The sequence below is a fragment of the Numenius arquata genome, chromosome 3 (assembly GCF_964106895.1).
Source record: "Numenius arquata chromosome 3, bNumArq3.hap1.1, whole genome shotgun sequence".
Taxonomy (NCBI): Eukaryota; Metazoa; Chordata; class Aves; order Charadriiformes; family Scolopacidae; genus Numenius; species Numenius arquata.
In genome coordinates, this window is record NC_133578.1 from 10,894,814 (window position 1) to 10,917,543 (window position 22,730).

Here is a 22,730-nt window from a genome sequence, read left to right on the forward strand (position 1 = left end):
CGGTCCATGGGACTTAACCATGTGTATCTGAGCATGGAGGTATCCTCCAGGCGTATGGTGTTAAAGCACGCTTGATCTTTGGAGGGTTGCTCTCCTGTGCTCTGGTGGGCTCAACCTCACCATCTGCATCTCTTGAGTTAAGCCACTTCCTCCGTTACTTGCTGAGGTGCTGAGATGCTGACGCAAGTGTTTGCTTAAATGCCACTGCCTCCATTTTCTCTGAACTTCCAGCTGAACCTAGGTAGAAAGGTCACAAAATACTTAGTTCAGCTAGTTTATCTTGGAGCCCTGCACTGCAGAGAGCAGTATAACAGGAAAAGGAGAGTGGGTTACTTTTGCCAAGGTTTGGATTTATTTATTTAACCCCCAGTTTAAGGGGTTAGGGTAGGGCCTGTTTCTTGTCACTTCTAGTGATATTGTTGTTGCAGCCACACGATTTTCTGTTAATTTGTTTTTCTGTTTACTTCCAGATGAAACTGTTCACAGAATTTAGCAGGCCTTAGTGTTTGATTTACATTTTTCCAAGATTTTTATTCTAGTTATAAAAACTGGACATTTTGGCACACTAAGGTAAAAAAGTGCAGATTTTCTTTTCAAAACAACTTTTTCTGAACCTTGTTAAAGGATGAAAGTATTTCAAACTCCCCTTCCCTTTTAAAATGACTTTTTCTTCCAACCTTAGGCACCCTAATATGTTTGGTGTTTTTTTCTTCCTTCCAATAACCTCAGGATCTCCCAGGTTTGGATAATGTTTCCCCCACCTCTACCAGCAGCAACATTTCAGGGAGCAAGTTCTAGCCCAGGAGCCTGGGAGTTATCGTATGGCTACACAGGAAACGGTCCCTCTTCCAAAAGCTTTACCTTATGAGTCCAAATAAACTTGGACTGGATACAGCTTTTGATAAATTCTCTCCCAAGGATCAAGCAAAGAAAACAGCCGTGGGATGACAGATAGTAGCACTACACGTCAGAACCAGTTGATTCTCAGTGTGACCGTGTGCGGGATGGTACTCCCACCCTCTGTTCCCAGACAGTAGTAATTCTATCTGATTTATGAAAGGTCTGCAATAGTTGAGAGGTGAAGTTTGCATCTGGCACGCAATTACTTAGGCTTGCCAGGTCTAGGAGGTATTTCACAAGTGATGTTAGGTAGCTGGGAAGAAAACCCTCAGATAAAATGTATAATTCATTGGAGAACATATCCTACTGATTAATGAGGCACGCTTGAGCAATAAAAGAAAATGTTATATACACAAAACTCACCTCACCGTTAAGAAAACAATAAAGTACAGCCACGACAAAGCCCTAAAAGATAAAAGAACCATGGTCACAGAATTAGAACTGCAGTTTCAGCTTTGAATGGGGATGAGGCATCTCAAGGGAAATCAGACAGTTTGGCTTTGCCATTGGGACTCTGTTGCAGAGATATATGTTATGCCTCTCTTTGTTTTTTAATTTTTATTTTAAAGAAGTAATAGCTTGTCAAATATTACCTGGAATGATCCAAGAGCCAATTCAAAAAACAGCTGGATTTCCATTGTGCCACTGCTTGCGTCTTCAGGGAAAAAAGCGAAGATGATGTAGTGGACCCCAAAGAGAGGGATGAGGAGGAGTGTTGACTTTGCAAGTCTCCTGAGAATGAAAACAGAGGGAGAAGCCAGCATAGAAGGAGGAAGAGGGGCTCAGGTGGGCTCACATGGCATAAAGTTGTGACTTAAGGGACATACTTGTATTGATTGAAATCACTGCCTCGTCCTTCAGGCGACCTGAGCTTCCTCATCAAGATTCTTAAAATGTTGACAAAAAGAATGAAATTAACCTGAAAAAAACAAAAGGAAGGACATGAAATAAATAAAAAAAAAGGCAAAAAACCCAATGCCCCAGTGCCCTGTCACCGCTTATGTCACTGCTAGGTATCAGCAGAGCCAGTTTGGGCTGAGCAGGCAGAATAGAGGGGCTGGGGCTGGCCTGCCCATGTCCCTGTCCCCGTCCCAGACCCTGTCCCTGCCTCACCAGCCTGCCTGGCCACCCTGGGCTTGGGTGCTGGCTGCTTTCCCTGCCGGTTTGGCGCAGCTTTGGTTATGGGGACAATCAGGGCTTATTATCCTGGCAAATCACCAAAGGGCAGGGAGATCAGGCACATCGGTAGGATCCCTTCTGGCTGTGGAGTTCAGACAGTTTGGATGCCCGCAAATGGGCAGCACTGGAGCTACTGCTTGTTAACTGGGACTGCAAATGCTGTTTGTTCCCTGCCGAAAGACACAGCGTGGTTTGGGGTGATAGAGGCAAAGTAGTTAAAAGTGGGAATAGGAGAGAATCAACACTGAAGTTCTTCCTTTTGCATTTTCCCCCCCGTCTCCAAGGGTGGATATCAGATAAAAATGCTGATCTGCTCAGTTTGAGCGAAGGTGAAGCAATAGCTGTTTCTGCTCATTTGACCCCCAGGCAAAGAGCAGGAGTCACAGGGGAGGCAGAGCCTGAGCATGCCTCTCTCCTATGGCCAGCGTGTAGCGACCTTGGGTGTTATTTGCCCTTCACGTCGGGACTCCCGACATGGCTCTGCTCTCCTCCTGCACCCACACAGCTCCCCAACACACACCCACAGCCCTTCTGCAACACCCTGCACCGTGGCAGGCCCTTAACCCTCCCCTACACCTGGAAACGCCATCACAGAGGTGTATTCTCTTCATGGTGGCTTGTACGTGACTGTGGGTGCTGGAGCAGGGCTCTGAGGTAGTGTGTTTCCCTAAGAGAAGCCATCTGCTGTAGATGGGACAGACCCAGGATGTCCCCAGGTTCCCTAAACTATTGGTTGAAGAGGGAAGAATTGTGGCTGCGTGGTCTGGGCCACTGAGGGTGACTGGAGAGGGCTGGAAGTTTGGGGAGCTGGCAAGGGGTGAGGAAAGTAACAGAGCTTGGAGGAGCTAGGGGTGGGGAACGTGAAGGAAAGACTGAAAATCTGGGGGATGTTGGTAGGGAAAAAGGAGGTTCAAGCTGGGGATTCTGGGATTTTTAACCCACTAGGCCAGGCACGAGCAGTGTAGGCTGAGTAGGACTTTTTGCTGATGAAAACTACTGGGGAAGGGGGGACAGAGGAGATTCCTGCTGGTAGGGATTGCCCACGGGCAGCACAGCAGTGAGTGTTAGCCTAGGAGCACAAAGGAGTTTATCGGTGTTGATTTTCTGCCCTTTGAACTGCTAAGGACTGTGCGCTGTGAGGAATAAAGAGATTAGATCTAAATTCTGAAGGGACTGGTTGTTTGTTTGTCTGTGGCTATGGGCTTGCGAAAAGCCTCTTTTAGGTTAAAGAGGCAGAGCCATGTAGGCGGCTCCAGCCTTAAGAGGCGAAGCTCGATGTGATCAGGATTTTGAGGAAACTTGGAAGGAGATAGCGGGTGGTGGCTGTCAAAAGATAAATTTAGATTGTGCTTTTTGCCTTCCAGAATGCCTGGGCCTTGTTGGCATTTAAATATTGCTGAGTGGCTCCTGGCGCATAAGGGTTGTTTCATTAAGAAAAATAAATGCTGTGGCCTCGTTAAGTTGATCCTGAATAATTTGTGTGGTCTTCCGCTTGTCTTGTGGGAGTGAAGGATTGTGCAGTGGTAAATAGGAGAAGAACTTTAACCCACCACCTCTGCTGCTTGGGTTTCCAAGAGAACATGCCAGTGTTGCAGTTTGTGTTTTGCAAACATAATGGCTCCTACTGGCAACACAAAAACCTCAACCAACTCTTGGGTTCTCATTTGGAGTGTCAGTGGGTTACTGGAGAGTAACTAGCAATTTGCATGTTTCTGGACTAGGGCTTCAGATAGATCGTTGCAGAGTGGTTTGCCCCAGAGCATCTCTGTTGGGCAGAACAATTATGTCCACAAAGCAGCTCCAGCCCCTTGGTACCTAAGGCTCTGAGGGTGAGCACCAGCAAATGCTCACACCATAGCTGCTGAGTATTATATGTACCAAATTGTTCTTGACATCACTATTGCCTTGTACTGGGCAGGTTCACTCTGAGCTTCAGTGCCTATGCCTTATTTCAGTGAGCAATGCCATCATAGTATAATTGCAATCCACTAACATATGGTGCATGCAGCCTTTGAGCTGCTTTCATTGCTGAAAACAAAGGCTAATGGTCATGTAAGGCAAGTTGGTTTTGGCTTTGCTGAGAGGGGGATTGACCGGGAGACACAAAGGCAATTGTACTGATGTACAGCCACTTGGTTTCTCCTCCAGAGCCCTCCTTGAAACAGTCCAAAACAAGCTTCCACAAGCCAGCCAAGTTCATATGAAATCAACAGGATGTGGAAACCTGATCTTCTTGAGGCTCTTGCTTCTTGGGAGGACACTCTAGCTTTCCTTGTGAACTTAGCTTCAGGGCATTTGTTACTGACTAAATCCTGCTGAGCAGAAGTTGCTTAAGCAGTAATTCATGTGTCACACCAGTTCAGGCACATGTCTAAGATCAGTTCATTAACACACTTCTAAAGCATGTTGAGTAGATGATCTCTTGACTTCACAATATTTGAAAATACAGTTTGAATCTGCTTGTCCCAGAAAAGACTTACAAAAATAGACAAAACTACAGGGCCTCTAATGATCCACCAGGTATTGGCATCAGTGTTAATGTCCCAACACCTGTAAAAATAGAAGAGAAGGTGCAGTCAGTTATGAAAACACTGGTGCCTTTTTCAAAGAGGTTTAGTCTGTTTTGCGCTTCAGATAGGCCCCTATTCCCTTCTTCTATGAAATTAATTTCCTGTTCTCACTTAGCTGTACAACATTTCTGACAGAAAACTGTCCACCTGCACAGGACAAAAGTACATCCTGCCCTTACAGTGGAACCACTGTTCAAAAGTTTGAAAGGGAGAAGAGAAAGGAACAAAGTTTCACTGATCAGAAAGTCAAATAGAGATACTGAAAACAGCATGGGCTGAATTCATACTTGGAGACTACCTCCTACCCCTGAAAATGCTTGAACAACATTTGAGGCTCTTTCTCAGGTTGCTCAGCTGGACCTCTACTCCCGCCCATGCTAGGATCCAGGCTTGCACCACAGCGGGGTGGTGATTGCTTTGCTCGGCTTCCAGACATTAGGAACAAGCAGGACCCAGTGGAGCAGCCTCCATGGGGGCTGCATGCTTTCCCCTGGCGTGCCACATGCCCCCCCTTCCATGCAACTTACCCAATATTTTCATGGAGTTGCCTAGCAGTCGCCCATGCAGCCACAAACACAGTTGGGGCACCTGTGATTGGAAAAGCTAGTTACGGCTCTGCAAGTCCACCCCAAAGGCAAAACAAATCCACAGTTATTCTTACTGAAAGGATAACCAGTACCCCATCCGAGGGTGATGAACCTCCAGAGAAACTTCCTTTCCGAGAAGAAAGAAATAACCAGGAGAGTGTGGAGGTACAGTCCCTCCACGAGGAGCCAGCTGTAGTTAGACATGATGCAATACTGAAAGAAGACCATGGTGAGCTTACACCCAGCCTGAGGAAAGAGAGAATAATTAGCTTCTGCCTGGGTTTGTATCTATTTTCTAAGAGAGCACAAGCTGTTAATAAATCTTGGCAAATAGAGATTTTATAGCAATTACGGGACTAAATGGGTGGCCTTGAGACAGGTGTTCACATCACAATAAAGCATGGCTGGCACTTGTAAATCCATTAATCAACTAATGCGTGAATGTGTCATGGACACTGGGTTTGGGTTACTGTCAGAGGAGTTTCCCTATTACTACCTTACTAGTATCAGGAACACTAATATCACCTTAGAGAAGGACGTGAATGTATTTGTCAGTCTTTTTATCCTAAGAAAAAGGGTCAATAAGGACAAGTTAAAATTTGCTGAAACTGTTTTTCTTCAACAGCAAGAATCCAGCAAATCTGGAGGGCTACAACAAAAAAAAACAAAGTACCTTGTTTTGTTTCCTTCTCTAATTCTCATCTTTTATCTCCAGTGCTCACCTCCAGTCCCTCTTACCTCCCTTTCCCCCCCCAGTTTTCAAGATATTTTGCTGGCAATAAAAAGAAAAAGGAAAAAAATTCAAAATTTGGGAGGTTCCTTTTCCAGGCTCTCTGGGTGCAAATCCATATCTTACTGCAGGTCTCACACTGCAGCATGTCAGCAATATTTAATGTGTTCTCATACTTTTCCTGCCAGCCCCATCTACCAGGACCTAAAATCTATGTGATCTCCACCCTGGTGGTGTATCCTGTGTTCACAGCTTGAGACACCCATGTTTAGGCATTTCTGGGTAAACGTGCTGAACTCCTGGTGTCTTCCGTGGCCATCTAGTCAACACACTCAAGATGCAAATGCAGGTACCTTTTTCGGACTGACCTGGATGCCCTCTGCTCCAATACTTTTAAGGGCATCTATAGCTAGGAGGAGCTGCGCCTGTGTTTCTGTGTGTATGCCGCAGCCTGAGCAGCTTTTGCATCCTCATGCCTCCCTCACCCACAAAGAATACTCCAAAACAGGAAAATCTCAGACAGGAACAACCAACATGTGGGATCAAGTGACAGAGAAGGGACAGGGCATACCTCTCTTTTCTTATAACCTCTATAACATGCTGAATAGAAAGCTGGGACAGAGATTTCCTTCCCTGCACACTAACTACTGCTAGGATCCTGCTGAGAAACCGAGGCATGGAGCAAGCTGGAAGGCAGAGGGTTACCGTGTATGCCCCGCAGTAATTGATGTCTTCAGAGGAAAACAAAACAGCATCCTTGATGAAGTTGGACAAGGCTCGCAAAATGAATGATGTGAAGAGATGCATGTGGATGTAGTTCCTCGTACAGCGAAGTCTTCTGTTACAAAAGAGAGGGATATCCTGTGAAGTTACATTCCTGGCCACCGCAGTTAGCTTGTGGCTGTAAACAGCAGGTTTCAATCCTTGTTAATGCTAAACTGACAAATTAAGAACACTGTTTTTCTGTCTGTGAAAGGAAGACAAATTCATTTCCCAAGAGGGATATCCTAGGGAAGACCTTAAAAAACTGAAGTCACATCTGCTCCACTCAGGTACTAAAACAAGCTGAACGTTGCCAGAAGAATTGAGACTTTATGCCAATATGCTTGGTCTAGCGTCCCTCCCTCCTTTCTGGAGTAACATGAAGCTAAGGTGTTTATCCACACCTGGGTGGATTTATTTGATTTGCCTGCACAGTGCACTTGTGCCTGCAGTGTTTTCTGTATTAAATCTCCATATAATCTGGATCCAGAGGCTGTGCAGCCTGAAGACAAGTTTGAAAAGTAGTTGAGGTTCCTTCTGCCTGGAGGTGACTCCCTAATACTGTAAGGGAAATTCATTTCACTGAATCAGCAGCAAAGTACAAATTCCAGGCTATAAGGATGCGTGAAGATAAGCCGACTGTCAGATCACTGCTGTAAACCTGAAACACCTTCCCAGCAGTCAGTGCAGCAGCACTTAGAGCAAAGTTTTACCCACAGTCTCAAGTAGGGAAAAGAAGAGCAGAGGGAAAGACACTGTCCAAAGGACACTGAAGTCATGAGAAGACCTCAGCAGGGAGGTGGTGCAAGCACCAGTCTACAAAATACATCCAGCTACATTTTGGAAAGGACAGGAGAGCACAATATGAGGAGCAGCCATCACATTTTCTGGGAGACAAGACTCAGAGATCATTTTTCTCACTGATTTCTGTGAAGGTTTTCAGAAATACTTCAATTTTTAACTTGCCCTGAAAGCCAACAGAAGGATCTGTGTCAGCTGAGATGACCAGAAGTCCTGGCCAAACAGAAACCAGAGATGCTTCTCACCTGAAAGAGACCAGGACCACTAACGCTATCACCAGCGTCACGAGGGAGGTGCAGTATCCAATGGTGTACATGGTCTTCAGAGTCATGAAATACGAACGCTGCAGGGAAACGCATTCACATCTTTATCTTTGACTGTCTGGTAGAAATCAGCCCACACCAAGAGTCTCCTCCTACTTAACAAATAAATTTCCTTGTAAAATCAGCTACTGAAGTTTTACCCGGAGCAATCCATTCTGATCATTTGGAGGAAGCATTTATGCTGAAAAACACCTATAAGAATAACCCCACCAGAGTTAAGTAATTCAGTCTCTCCTTAACATGGTCCTCCCCCAGGGCCCCAGACCAGCAGATCTGTGGTCACAGGAGCTCAGACTCACTCTCGCCTCGTTTGTCGTGTCATTGACATTGTAGCCACAAGCGATATCAGGTCTTGGATACGGGTCTGACCAACCCTCACTCGTACAGTTTCGGTAGACAAAACCTGTGTGGTAACAACAACAAAAAAAGACAGAATCAGGTGTGATCATTTCCAATTGTATCTTTGTTCCCCTTGGGGGTCAGTCACCAACGTGTAGGGTTGCTCCAAGAGCAAAGAGAGTATTTTCCTTCAGGCAGTGCACTCTGCATAGCTGGAGGTGAAATGCAGCTGAGCTGATTATGTTGATACTTGCCCAGTGTACTTGTGTGGGTCATAATATTGTTTGCCAACTCAGGGATGACTGTGATGGATGTGTTTTTATTAATTGCAATATAAATAATACTGTTCGGTACATCTGGTGTTTCTTGGCCAGCATTCCAAGATCAGCAAACACATGACTTGTTCAATCACAGATTCATACTCCACGCAAATCTGATACTTTCCTGAATGCTCACACCGCCTTACTGTGGTTTGGCATGGTCTGAAGAGAAGACAAAAACTTTAGATGGTCATAGATTTTTGATGAGATATAAATGAAAACTAAAAGGCTTTTCCTCACAGCCAGGCCTGGGCATTATCTTACACTGTTGATTTCCTTGCTTACTTGAAAATTAAAGACTAGGATAGGATTCCCCTAACTTTAGTTAGACTTCTGAAAGCTAAGTGCTTGAGTCCAACTGTGTCCCCCATGGCTGTCTTTCTAGACAGTGGAGAAAAAGAGGCATTTGCAGAATTCATCTCATTTTCAGACAGACATACTCAGCGGGCAGTTTGTTTGACCCACTTGTGCTGGGATGTCTGACTTTTACACTCCTAAAGCTGAGTGAAATGGATCCTCAGCCAGTTGCACGTGGTTGAATAGGACGGGTTTGAACACATCCATATTCCTGTTTGGCACTAAAGTGGAAGTGGGAAGTCCTGCCCTACACACCTTACAATCTCACTGGAAGAAAATGACCCTAGCAGGCATGTAGGTTATGTGCTGAAGAGAAGAGAAACTTTACAAAGAAGTAAAACCACTGCCCACTGGCCTAATCACATTCATCTCTTAGGTAGGAGCCACACTTTAGAAAGATGGAGTAAAATCCTGGCTTTGCTGCAGTAACGGCAATACTAGCAAGGACTTAGAGAGGGCCTGAAATCAGCAGCCTTTCTTAGTAGAAGCCTGGCCAGGAGGGACCATAAAAGTCTACTTTTGCCCACACATTTAGCCATGGGGACTCTATGGCATCCAGTCCCTGCAAAACATGCTGGCAGTGCTGAGGGAACAGAGGGAGATGCATATGAAGCAGTGTTTGGTGCTGGTTTATGCTGTCTGGAGTTCTGCTGGGACTGTCAGTACAGAGTCAGGGCTCCTGCTACCTCTGGCTAATTCTGGTGACCTGACAGCATGTCTGCACTTGATTTGAACTCACCTCTGTGAAACTGCAAGGCACAGCAACATGCTGAGATCTCCATGTGGGAAGAGCTCTGGGTGTGTCAGTATCAGACTATTATTCTGATGCTTTTACGAACATCTTGTTCCAGCTTAGCATCACTGGAAGGGCCAGAGTTGCTTATACGCTGTTTTCTACCCAGTGCAGCCACAACAGGAGAGAAACAGCTTTCCCAAACAGCTCTCCCCAACCTGCCTTGGCACTCAGCAAGGGAGTGGTATGGTGGCATATTCTCTGCTTCAGCTGCAATTATTAAGATACACGTATGTAGAGCAGAGTGTTGTACATGTAAGTGTGCCTGTAACTGGTTTTCACCTGAGGAAGTCAAAGTACATCAGACAAGAAGAGGTGAAGTTCTGCGTTGGTGTGTGCATGCAAGTGCATTACAGGTAAAGCATGGGAGATTATGCAGGGCATCTTATACTGGTGGATGTGAGCACAATTTTAACAATCCTACTTGCTTATGGGTGACACACACACCAGGGAAACCTCAGCATGCCCTGCTTGGAGCAGACTCAGGGTCTGCAGTCTGTCTAACCATCAGTGCTCAGTGTTTGCTGGTGCCTTGGAGCTGCCTAGGCAAGGGGGAGCACTGGCTAAAGGGATGGCCATGGAACTGGGGTTATCCTATGTGGCCTTCTCCTCTGCCTCTGAGTCCCCACAGTCGTCACACCTTGGCCCGTTTCATGCCTGAGACGTAATGTGCAGGTCTGGATGTGAACTTCAGTTATGTTACTTGTTTCCAGTTTATTATGTTTCTCTGGTCTGTTATGTGGGAAGGGGCCAGACAGTCTGGGCTGCAAATGCAAGTCTATATGTCAGCACAAAGCTCAACAGCACTGAGACCAGGGTCTGGTCAGAGCTCAGAGCTATCTGCGTCCCTTAATGTATGGGCCTTTGGCATTTGTGGCTGCCCATCTGCTTTGTAAGTGGTGAGGAGAGAAAACTTTTGCTTTTTTTTCAAGCAAACAGATCTCTGTTTTTCTTTTGCAAAATTGCTTCGAACAGGACGACTGTAGCAGTAATTAAACACGTGAGTCACAAGCCAACCACAGTATAAAGTCAGAGAAGAATGTGGCTGTGAGAATGAGAATAAACTACTGCTGACTTTGAACCAAAATGCCAGATGCAGAGTCCGAAATAAGATGCAAATGCCAATAGACCATGTCTTGGGTTTCTGTTGTGAGCAATGTCACTCTGATTTTTGCTTATCAGAAGTGGTTCAGCTCTCAGCTTCTTGATAAGGAGGGCAACTAGAGTTTAAAGCTGTTAGACTATCTCAAAGATAATGCAATGCGCATTTAAGATGTAATTATGACCTTTGGATGTACAAATTCCTGTTTTCCTCACTGGTGTGAAGGCCAGAGGCAGGTAGAGGTTCCCTCTAGTGGCTGTACCAGCAGGGAGTTCATTTAATACAGCTGAGGGCCGGTATCATTATGCTAAAGATTTGTGAGCGCATGCCAGACGGATGATTTCTTCAGCGATCTGTGTCTTTGTGTAGTTTATTCTCTGTCTTTAAACCAGATTATAGGATTCAATTGGCAGCTACTGTTTGTGTGTACAGAAAGTAGTACAGTATTTATTTTAATCTGAATGGCTCATGTCTGATTTTATTTAAAGAGCACTAAGTGCTTCTCCTCTGACTTATCTAATCTTTATTAGACAATGTAATACTTTGTCTCCCATTCCTCCCTCCATAAAATGAATCTGTCTGCTTTTTTGTAAGTACTGGACCTCATTAATCCGTGTCCTATAACCGAAGAATGCAAAACCTTCTTCCGATCTGAATCATTAACTCGCTAAAGAGAAATGTGGACGTCGCTGAAAAGCAGAACTGAACAGAAAGCAGGCAGAAACTCCTACTTAATGGCTCACGATTACTGTAGTATAGTGGGAATAGTTCTCCCTTCATTTCTAGCTTACAAATCCCAGAGAAAGGACAACAAACATTGCTTGAGCTCATCTTTTTGAGTAAGTTGTTTGGCGAGCCATGAAACCTGAGTTCCCATGAATTTGTGCCGCTTTTGTGGAGCCTGTCACAGCCAAGGGATGAATCCCCAGTGCAGATTTCCTCTTGATGGAGGAAAAAAAAAGAGATCTTTTCCCCCACCTGGGTGGCTGCTTTGCCAAAACTTGTATGAACTGTAACACTGTGTAAAGTTTTGTCCCTGTCAAGCTCAGCTGAGATCAGCCACTGGCTCTAAGAGTTATGAGAAGGGGAAAGACGAACAGAAATAGATGAACACAGAGCCTGAGTGGAGAAAACATTTTCCCTTAAGAAACCATGCTAAAAAAACCTGCTTTTCAGGGTAGCATTTATTTCCTGCATTTTCTCCACCTGGCTAACAAAAATAAACACTTAAAATATCTTGCTACTTTACTTCCAGGGTTTCCCCCATTTAGCTTAGTGCTAGAAACAGAGCTGCTAAGTGACCATCCGTCTTTAAAAGCAGCAGGGACACAATTTCACTTCAGATTCAGACCTTATTATTTACATATTTGTAAATAATACATTTTAAAATAAAATAAAAATAAAAAACACCTGGGCAAGAAAAACCATATTTTTAGTGTTACCTTTTTTCCCAGTCAGCATCTGGAAGAATTCAGGGCAGTGAGCGTTGACAATCTGTCCCACTGCAGATGAAGGCCAGCAGCTCATGTTATCCCACATTCCAGAACATCTCCCTGGGGGGGTAACAAGGAAACATTGTGCAGCATCTCCCATGAAATGTCTCCCAACAATGAAACACTATGAAACATCTCCAAGCAACGAAACACCATGCAATGTCTCCCAAGGACCAAGGCAGCTACAGGAACAAAGATGCTCAGTACTCTGAAAAGCAAGCTGGATGAGACAGAACAAGTCCTGCTGAGACCCGTCGAGACCTGGATAGGGCAGAACAGCTCTTGCTTGCTTCAAACCAGCCCCAGCAAGCTCCAGGCCTGTCCCGTTCTGGTCCTTGACTCCACCATTCTTTACTAGCCAAACAAAGAGCAACTTGGGCCCTTGTAAACTTTGCATCAGGCCCTTGGCTACCCATCTGTCTTCTGGTAACTATTGAATGGCCCTGAAAAGATGAAGGAAACCAGATGTGAATTTTTTAGCTCACTTTTCAGCCTTCCTAAAGCTTCCACTTTGACTCACCCTGATGTTTTCCTTACATAATCCTTTTGTAAACAGAAGAAGATACAGCTTGACTAGGAGTTGAAACAGCTTCAGAAAGATACTGGGGGAAGGGCAGAGAGGAACAGTATCAGTGTCATCCTGGTATCACCATAAATACTCCTCTTCTTGTTCATCTCTTTCATTATGCCAAGGCTGCACTGGAGTGAATAACGCTAATAGACTACTTGCTGGGCTTGGCTGTGGGTCTCAATGGCTTTTCTGCTGCAGGAGAGCAAAACTCTGCCAAGCTCTGTCACTCCTGTGGGACTGTAAAGAGAAGGTCATCACATTTACAGGCCAGGGCAGAACATGGATGCACATCAATATTCTGGCAAAATCTGACCGTACTGTTCTTTCCAAGGCCAGGCCCCTGAGAGTGTAGAAGGACCCATCTCAGCAGTCAGTGAACCTGGAGTCCTGCTGGGATCTCTGCAGGCATGAGCCCGTGGCTCAATTGCCCTCCCTGCACCTTCTGCCACCTGAAGCCTCCGTCAGCTGCAGGGACTGACCGACACGTCCCAGCTTCACCCCATTTCCCTCAGGTAGGTGCAGGAGCTGCTTGTATTAAGTCGTGGTTCCCTCCAACAGTCAGCGTTTGAGGTGGGCTTTTCCAGCTGCACCCTCAGCTTGGCCGTGTTGCCTTCTGGCAGGGCTGGTAGAGATGCATCAGGGAGCCTATGGTCACTGGAGTACAGCATGACAGTGATCTCAACTTAGACATCTTGCTTAGGTGCTTGAAGCTGGCATGGATTAATTTTGGCCTGCAGTGCAGAGCGTTAATAGAAAAGATCTGCAGTTGATGCCCCTTGTGCCACAGAGAAACTGCAAATCTGGTCTTTCTTATTTTGCTCTTCTCCAGTCATAGGCTGAAATCATTCTGGCTGGTTCTCTTTTGCCTCCTCTCATTGTCATTGGTTTTAGCAAATCCTCCTCTGTGGGTTTGGTAATATGATGGGAAAGAAAGAGGCCACTGGAGCATGCCAGTACCACCCTATGCCTGGTGGGTCCCTGCGTGTGCTGAATGCCCTGCATGCTTACTGAAAGCGAAGGGGAGTGCTGAGTGCTCTCCTCAAGTGCTTTGTGCTTCATAAGGCCAGCTTCCAGTAGCCTGACAAAGATATTTTCATTTCCAGAAACGTATTGATTTCCTCCTGCACAACAGTCCAAATGCCTGGAATTTTCAACAGACAGGGCACTCAGCTCTGGTGTCCCCCCTGTGCCAATGTTTATATGACCTGGTAACCATTTACTTCAAAGCAATAGTTTAAATGCAAATTAAACATCACCTTGGGTGATATTTATGCCTAGCTGTGTTACAGTATTTGGGTTATCTAACCTTCATACCAACACCACTGATATAAAGCCCCCAAATCAGACTCAGTGCACAGAAAAACCTGTTGGGATGGTCTTCTCCCTGGAGGAGAAAACAAAACCCGGCAGAGCCATTCCTCCTGCAGGAGGCAGGAGGGCTTCTTGCCAGCCCTCAGGGAGCAAAGCCAGTGCCACCCACCCCTACCTACATAAAGAGCCTCCTGGGTGGAGGCAGAGCACAGCTCTTCTCCTTCCTACAAGCTACTGGTATCACAAGGACAGAGGTAAAATACTGAGTCCGTTATACTGCAGCGAGATAAGAAACACTGCGCCGGTACCTTGTACCTGATTCACTGGCAACTAATCCTGTGTGTTTGTACCATTTCCACAGGGATGTGAGCGTCACAGTAGAGACAGCTCTGTGGAAGCTTGTCCCCTGCCTTGCCTCTCTTCGTACCACTCCACTTGATGCTGCCAGCCCACACCATGCAAAGCTTCTGGGGAAGATGCAGGAGCAATGGGGTATGGAGGGCGACCTACAGCTTAGAAAGCCACCTTACTCTCTCCCTACATGATCCACCAGGAACATGCACTGGATACCCAGAGCTTTGTTTTTCTCTTCTCCAGACTAAATTCCCTGTATGGGATTTTCTCCACATGGACCTCAGACATGCAGATAATCAAAGGCTGGAGGTGTCTGCAGAATACAAGCAAATATTTTCCAGAATAAAAGCATTATTCCATAATTTACCGAGGTAAAAAACCCTCCTCGAGTAAAAACTAGCAGAAGGAAATTTCTGGGCTCCCTCTTCAGAAACCAATACTTGGGGAAAGATATGTATCTTACTCCTGTTTATTCTTCTGGGGTTTCACTGCCAGGAGGCGTGTTTGCACAGTTACAGAGACAGAGAGGGGCATAGTCACTCTGGCCACTTCCAGCTTAAGGCTTTCTGCTACGTGAGTAGCCCTGAGCCCACGGCAGTATGCCTTGTTTGATCTGAGTTGCCAGAGTTACAAGAGCAATTTTAACAGCTGTTGGAAACACTTTCTCAAAAATTTAACATAATCCTATACTTTTACCTTCTCTATCTATAGATTTGGGGAGAATAGCACAGAGGGTAGAATTATCCTGTTTAAAAATTTCCAGTAACAAAAGGCCACAGGGGAATTTTAAAGATTTAGACCCAACTTAAAACTAGATTAAGTCTCTGCTGAGGAGCTATTATTTGCCTGAGATAAAACGAGACCATCTGTAAAACGGTATTGCCTGCTAATGCTAGTGCTGGTCCTGTGAAGTTTAACTTGTTTGCATCTTTGGAGCTCTGGTGCAGAGGAAATGCAGAGCTCAACATGTCACAGGATCAAAGTCAAAGCAGACAAATAGGTAGGTTGTCAAACCACCCTCCTCTTCGGTGAAGGGCACCAGGGAAGGAAACAAAAAATACTGATTTATTCCTATCATCAAACTTCTTATATGCAATGAGACCCATCTGCATTCTGGAGTCTCTGGCAACCTGCCATAAGGCACCCTGTCACTGCTACATGGGTGTAATGCCCTGAAGCTGTGCTCACACCCACCAGTCTACAAGGCTCACAGGGATAAAACAGAGAAAAATGCTTGGCATGCTAAGAAACCAGGCAATGGATCTTCCCTCTGAGTCCTGCCCTTGTGCCAGGTCATACTGAAACAGTTCTGTGTCCCCATCACTCTCTGCTAGAGTGTTGAAGGCTTTGAAACTAAGAAAAAGCCTCAACTCTTGCTCAACATGGTAACTTATCTCTGGCCAGGACACCCTCTACCCTGCACATCTCACAGGAGCTCCTTCACTTTCCACACTGGTGAGGACCTCATCATGTCACAGTCCACAAGTTACCCAGAAACAGTTCAGTCTGCGAGATGCTGTGAATGACACAGACCCATTCTTTGTGGTGATGGCCGGTCACACACAAAAAATAGTCACACCTGTTGCCTCCATCCAATGTAGTCTGTGAGACGCTGACCCGACTGCTGCCTGGGGGAGCGAACCCTCAGTTCATTGGCAAGCTTCTGTAATTGCTTGCAGTTATCTCTCTGACACCCCTGGCACGTGAACACACTTGCTCAGCTGTGAAAGGAAAGCTGTCTACATGATGAAGACTCAGTACCACTAGATGTTCTCAGGCCAAAAAACTCCTCTATATGATGATAAATCCTCTCTGAAATGCAACAGCTCTGTTACATGACAGTAAGGTAGAGCGAGGAGGAAGCAACAAGAACCTTCAAACCACGTGATTTAAATGTTGGCTGCTGGTATTGATTGATTTTGAAGGCAAATATAGTTAAGTAAATTTGCACTTGCTGGGCTGACTTTATAAAAATATCCTTGTCCAAGTTGAGAAGAATTCCAAATCCTCTGCAATTTGCAAGATTTTGTTGCTGATGCGCTCCCTAGTTGTGAGGACTGCAGTTGAGCAGCTGAGTTAGAAGGCTCCTGCGACTCTGGCTGTCACAGTAAGGTCAAAATCCAACTCTCGGAGCCTTATAACAGATCTTACCTGTTTTTCTGCTCCTAAAAGAGAGATGCACACAAGACGCATGCCTCCTATGGGAAGGAATGCGGGGTTATCTGATTTTGAGGCCACCCAGATCATCTGAAAACAGTTTTTATCCTGCACATTCATTCAGCCTTTACCTGAGCTCAGGAGTAGATCGTTTTCGGGCGTTCTGTTCTTTGCCTCCAGGGAGAGAGTCTCAGCACATTTTTCTTCCTCCTTTTTCAGGACACTCAAGAGGTCGCAGATAGGTGGGACAGCTCTGACCTGCAAATTTTAAAAGCAGTGGAATCACTTTTCCTCTTAAAACTTACGTCCTTTCAACAGGATTTACCCTTCTTATGCTCATAATCCCCACGCAACCCCATCAACTGATTGTGGGCAATATTTCCTTGAAATAGTCAATTTCCTTAAAATACAGTCAATTTTCCTAATTAAGTCTGCTTTTTTATAGTAGCAGCAGGCAAGCACAGACTTTCTGCCTTCTCCTTTTTGCTGACATTACTGTTATTGAGAAAAATTAATGTGTTATCCTGCTAAATTAAGTACAGGAGCAGGATGCTCTTCCAAAAGACTGCAGAAACATCCAGGGCACTGCTGGACTCTCCTAGAGCAACAGAGAATTAATTACTTGCCCCTGGCAGTGTTAAACCATAGACCTGGCAGCTCATTTTCCTGGGCACAAGTGATCCAAATATGTCCACTGGGTGCAGACCATCCAAGCCTGTTTCACTGCTACTGATCAGGAAGCTGCAGGAGCAAACCTGAAAACAGAATCTCACCCAGATTTTTGCAAGAACCGAGATGGTAATTTATCCTAAGGTCATTTTCTTCACCTTCCCATCTTGCCCCATCTTCCTTTCTGACAAAGCAGTATGGAAATGTTAGTCTTAATTCAATCCTGATGTAACAATTAAATGTGCAGTTTATGTTACGTTTAGCTGGACCAAAATGAATGTACAAAACATCTACTGACCATTAAAATGGCATGTATTAAATGTTATTGCAAATTATTTGTAGGACAATGTCCCAGTTGTTATGTCTTGCAGTAAAAAAGTACTTCTACCATTTCTATTATTTTACCAGTTTCTATTATTTTTGACAAAAAAACCCCCACCTGAATATAAGCAGGTTCCCATTATAACAATGTAGATAATTTTTCTCCTCATGAACAACCCCAAAAATCTTTATACATTCCCACTATGGAATTTATATGTACATATATATGTGCATATGTATATACACACACATACTTAAAAGATTAAAAGCAAGTCATCAGGATGTATTATTTGAGAAGTAGCAGATGATAGATTTTTTTTTTTATGTACTTTCCATAGGAAAAGTTAACCCAGCAGCATCATATTACTACTCAATCTAATCAAACTCCTAGTATTGCTGATCATTTTCAGATTAGATTTAGGAGAGACAATAATCACTGAAAACCTTGTAATGAAAACTATTACTTTTCTACAATTAAATTTTAGCCTAACAGACATCGGCGACTATACTCCCACTCACTTCGGCTGGAAGTATTGTGGATATTGTATTTCTGAACAAAGTTCAGTCTTTTCAGCAGTGTATCATGCCTCATCTAATTGGTCTGTTGTGTTTAACTTCAGCGTCTTTCTCCCTTGTCTTCGTGCGTCATGAAATAAATAAAATACAAATGATTTGGTTTTGCATATTGTAATGAATTTTCTGGAACCACACATGCAAGGAATTCAGATAAAATAAACAATCCTCTGATGCCAGGATTTAAGTGCACTTTTAATCTACGTAATATTTGAAAAAAATAGATTTTTAAAATCCATTTAGTCTTTGAATAACATAGGAATGTCTGACTGGAGTAACATGTCTAAAGAAATGTAATTGAAGCCTGAATTTGACAATTTCTAAATATTGATAGATTCTTAAAATGTTCATTATTTACCACTCTCTGTTGTTATCTATTTGAGTACCAATAGTAGAGCAATTTAGTACATTTTCAGAGTTCACAAGTACAAATTTGACAGTTAAGACCTACAACATGCTTCTGCCGTAGTAACTCTGTCCAGAAGTTGCCTTGAAAATACATTAAAAAACAACACCAGTGCTGAGTATTTGAAGTGGCCAACAGGATTGGTTTGGTCTGCATGCAGGTTTTTCAAGATGATACTGAACATACATAAAAATAAATGCTAGCAATCACGTTGTAATAATCTTAGAAACAGGAAAATTGTTCATCTTAAATAAGCCTATACATCTTGTGGGCACCGTTTCCTTTTAAGAAATGTAGGTCCTTAAGAAATCTTTTATTCCAGAAAGAGATTTAAAGACTACATTATTTCTTTATGGCTAGAACGAGGCCACACGCTTTTAGCACATTCAGCTGCGAAGACCACGCTGATGATCTGATACAGTGCTATTTTCTTACATAAAATGCGTTGCTCAAGCAGGAATGTGGTGTAGTTAATGCCTTACAATTAGTTTTACCCTGACAAGTGATGTCCACCCTATTCTTGTGATCAGATAGATACCACTGCCTGGTAACAGACATGAAGGTAACAGGATATTAAACCCAGAGAAAGCAGGGAGCCTCCGGGTGCTGGTTTAAAGACCCTGCTTTCCACAAACGCTGTCCCTCGGTCGGTCTTTGCCAACGCTGGCATCCGAGGGGTCAGGCTGGGAGCGAGCGAGGCTGTGGCAGGTCCGGCACAGCTGTTTGCTGAGGGACACGAGATCCGGATTCCCACGGCCAGATAACCCCACTCCACTGTCGGCTGCGCTCAGTCTCACTCGTGTTTACCGTCCGCAACCGGGAGCAAACAGCCTGCCCCTGCGCCTTGAAATTGAGGAGAAAAACGGGCTTCTCTCCATGTGTTTTCTTCGTCCCTTCCTAACCAGTTCACTGAAACAGCTCCCAGGCTGTCAGATTTTGATGACGGGGCAAGACATCCTCATACTTTGTTTGACATATTACATGTCTTTTGTTTAAAGACCATGTAAGATATCAAAAACGTTCCAATCAGAAACAGCTGTGCTAACTAGATGTCCAGAACGGGCAGAAACCTGCAGTTTGTGATATTAATAGCAACAGCCAACTACAGTTTTGAACCTGTGAAATGAATGGACCTAAATGCTATTTAATATAGATAAGATTTGCAGCCACAGAATTCACAACCGTTTAATTTGAAATTAAGTGGGTTTAGTTTACTGAGAGGACTTAAAGGAGAACAAAAGATGTCTGGCAAAATCAAAATAGGTATTTTGAAGGAATAGAAAAAGAACAAGCGAAGGAGGTGCTCTCAGTGGCACCCTGAGCAATGGCATTTCTTTACAGAGTCCCTTAAGTAGTACCTAAGAATAAGAAACCAAAATTACAATAAAGCCATCACAGTCGCTATTTTTACTGTGGAAGATGATCAAAAGGCAAAAAAGTCTGCAGATTGCATTCAGTCTGCAATTAAAATGTCTAGGCAGAGCTCAGGTTTTCTCAGAGTTTGAACCAAATCCCCTGCTGGGACAAATAGATTGATTTTTCTGTTAGTTCCAGTGAGACAGTGATTTTTTACATTGGCCAAGAGCTTGATCCTTTCCCAGCTTCTCACACCCAAGCTGGACATATTTCAGCCTTGGTTTTGTATGCTTTCAAAAGCTGAGCAAGCTGAGCAGCACCTGGAGATCACAGCCCAGGTTCAGCTTTCCTTCCCATCCGGTCTGAGCACCTGGAGCTCAGCAGTGACAATCTGCCACATAAATACCCAGTAAAGAGATAAAGCTAAAAGAAAGAAACCAAACTTTGCGGGTCAGACATTGCTATGCATTCCTTCAATCTGAATCAAAGGAGGCTTCGGTAATGGTGGGCATTGCCCCTTAGGGGATTGCTTGCTGGTGTAACTCATCAAAGCTTCTCTAAATGGAATTAAGTTTTTTCTCCTTCATCACAGAACCTGCTCTGTTTACCAAAGCAGGTTAATAACATGGCTGTCTTTATACAGATGGGGAAAGTGAGGCATGCTGCTGTCTTTATATAGGTGGGGAAACTGAGGCATCCACCATCTAACCACCTGGCCACCATCAATTAGTGCAGGAAGCAGCAGAAGCAACAATTAAAAAAAAACAATTAAAAAAAAATCCCAGCTGCTACACAGACCGTTTTAAACAAAGACACCACGACTTCATGGAACAGAGGTATACTTACTCAGACAACATGTGATTCCATGCAAATGGGAATAGATAGCTCTGAGCACCTACCAGGACGGCTGAAATCCAGAAGATGATCACCCAGATGGTCCACATAGTCAATCACAGTCTGTTTCCTTCACCCCTTGCACACTAGAGGTCACCAGGCTGGCTGGCTGTAGGCTCTCCAGTGTGGCTCTCGCTCCTTTCACTTCAACCCTTTCCCTCCTTTCTTTTTTTCCTTCACAGCTTTGACCATCCTTAGCCAATGTTTTTCTCCAGCTGCTGAGCCCAATAGAGCATCAGCAATGACAGGACTCCCCTGACCACCCTCCAAGCTCTCCTCCTCCTCTGCAGAAGCTTCCTGTCCCAAGAATAACAGCACCTCTGTTGAGCGTGTTCCTACTATCGTCTGCCTCCCTTCCTGGCTGTTATTCACTGTTATCGATGGGTGTCACTGGGGAATGGTCATTCCTCATGCTCCCATGAGAGGAGGACAAAGCAGGTGTAAGATGTCAGCCCCACAATGGCCAAGGTAATCAATCAAGGGGAAACACAGCGCTGGAAAAAGTGTCCTGCTGAGAAACAGGGTTGGAGGAATGTGATGCGGGCTGCCTGCACTGCTTCTGCTCCCGACAGCTCTGCACATGCCTCCTGCAGCGAGCACACATCCCCCAGAGCCAGAAATCAGGAGGCTGGCGGAGCCTGCTGCAGGAGAGCCGGCTGCCCGCGCCTCCCACCCAGCCCAGGCGAGCACAGCTGCCGGAGCTGAAGATGACCTTCAGCCTGGGGTATGCACCAGAGAGAGGGCAAACGGGGGATCTTGTCTTCCCACCCCTTTCAAAGAGGACTCTAAATGCTCCCTGGACTTCACCCTCTCATGCAACACCCAGAGAAACAGCCAGTCTGCATATCGTCCCGGTGCTATAGGTTGCAAGATGTCATTGTGTTTGGATCAGTGTCATACGTCGTTGGTGGGATGTAGATTCCAGCTGTCCTGGGCTCCCCACGGGCAGTTCCTCAGCAGTCCCCTTCCCTGCAAGCAGGGTGCTCTTCGTTTTTCCAGGTTTTGTTTCTGAGGCAAAACTATTGCAAACGGGCTGTGTGCTTGACCTGGGTGTGGGCTCCCAGCTGCCAGAGTAGGCGCTCCAAACCCTTGCTTGCCAAGTTCACTTGTAGCACAATAATGAATACAGCCTCAAAAAACAGCCAAAGTTTGCACCATGCACTAGTGCTCTTTCTCAAAGCACTGCACTCCTCAGTTTGGCAAAGTTTCTCGAAACATCTTTTACCATCTTTTCCAATTTACCATTGCCCGTGATCCCCGACAGGTCAAATGTGATGAGTTGCTGCCCAAAACTTAAGGTCTGCTCTCTAATCTTCTGAGGGTGCGCTCCAGATCTACCAGCAAAGTCAATGACTGGCCATAAAACATCTGGCTCGTTACCTGTGAAAATCCAACTATTGCATTGAGCGAGTCGTCAGCTGAGCAGCACAATGAAGGAATCTGGGTTCCTCTGACCACTGTGACTCCAGCTCATCTCTTACATGTTCTGCTTAGAACCATTGAATTGCAATGCTCTGTTTCCCTACACGCCACCCTCATGTCTCCCCACATCCCCAAAGCAGGAGTCGGGCAAGCAGCAGCATTTGCTCTAACCCCACGCGACACCTCTCCCTGCCCAGTGCCGGGCTTGCCTGTGCTGGCTGCCCGGCTGCCACGCTCACACAGCATCGTTTCCCTTGCAAAGGGCAAACATTTCAGCCTTCCTTGCCCCTGTCGGCACTAAGCTTGTAGAAACTTTCATTTCTTAAAGAGCTCTGCTTTCCCACGGAGTTTGGTTGAAATTGGTCAAAGGGTTAAACAAATTGTTAAAAGGGGGGTCTGAGAGGCAGCCAGACAATGTCATTACAGTAGTCTGAAGAAAC

At 45.0% G+C, this 22,730-nt stretch overlaps 1 protein-coding gene across 1 annotated transcript; it reads right to left on the bottom strand.

Moving 5' to 3' along the window:
* Nucleotides 1-60: 60 nt before the first annotated feature.
* SCTR (secretin receptor) lies at nucleotides 61-21,104 on the bottom strand. Its single transcript, XM_074144903.1, is given in 13 exon segments — nucleotides 61-237; nucleotides 1,264-1,305; nucleotides 1,494-1,632; nucleotides 1,728-1,819; nucleotides 4,560-4,629; nucleotides 5,177-5,237; nucleotides 5,329-5,482; nucleotides 6,672-6,804; nucleotides 7,775-7,872; nucleotides 8,152-8,255; nucleotides 12,206-12,316; nucleotides 16,781-16,907; nucleotides 20,874-21,104. Coding segments are annotated over 13 exon segments (1,539 nt in total).
* Nucleotides 21,105-22,730: the final 1,626 nt, after the last annotated feature.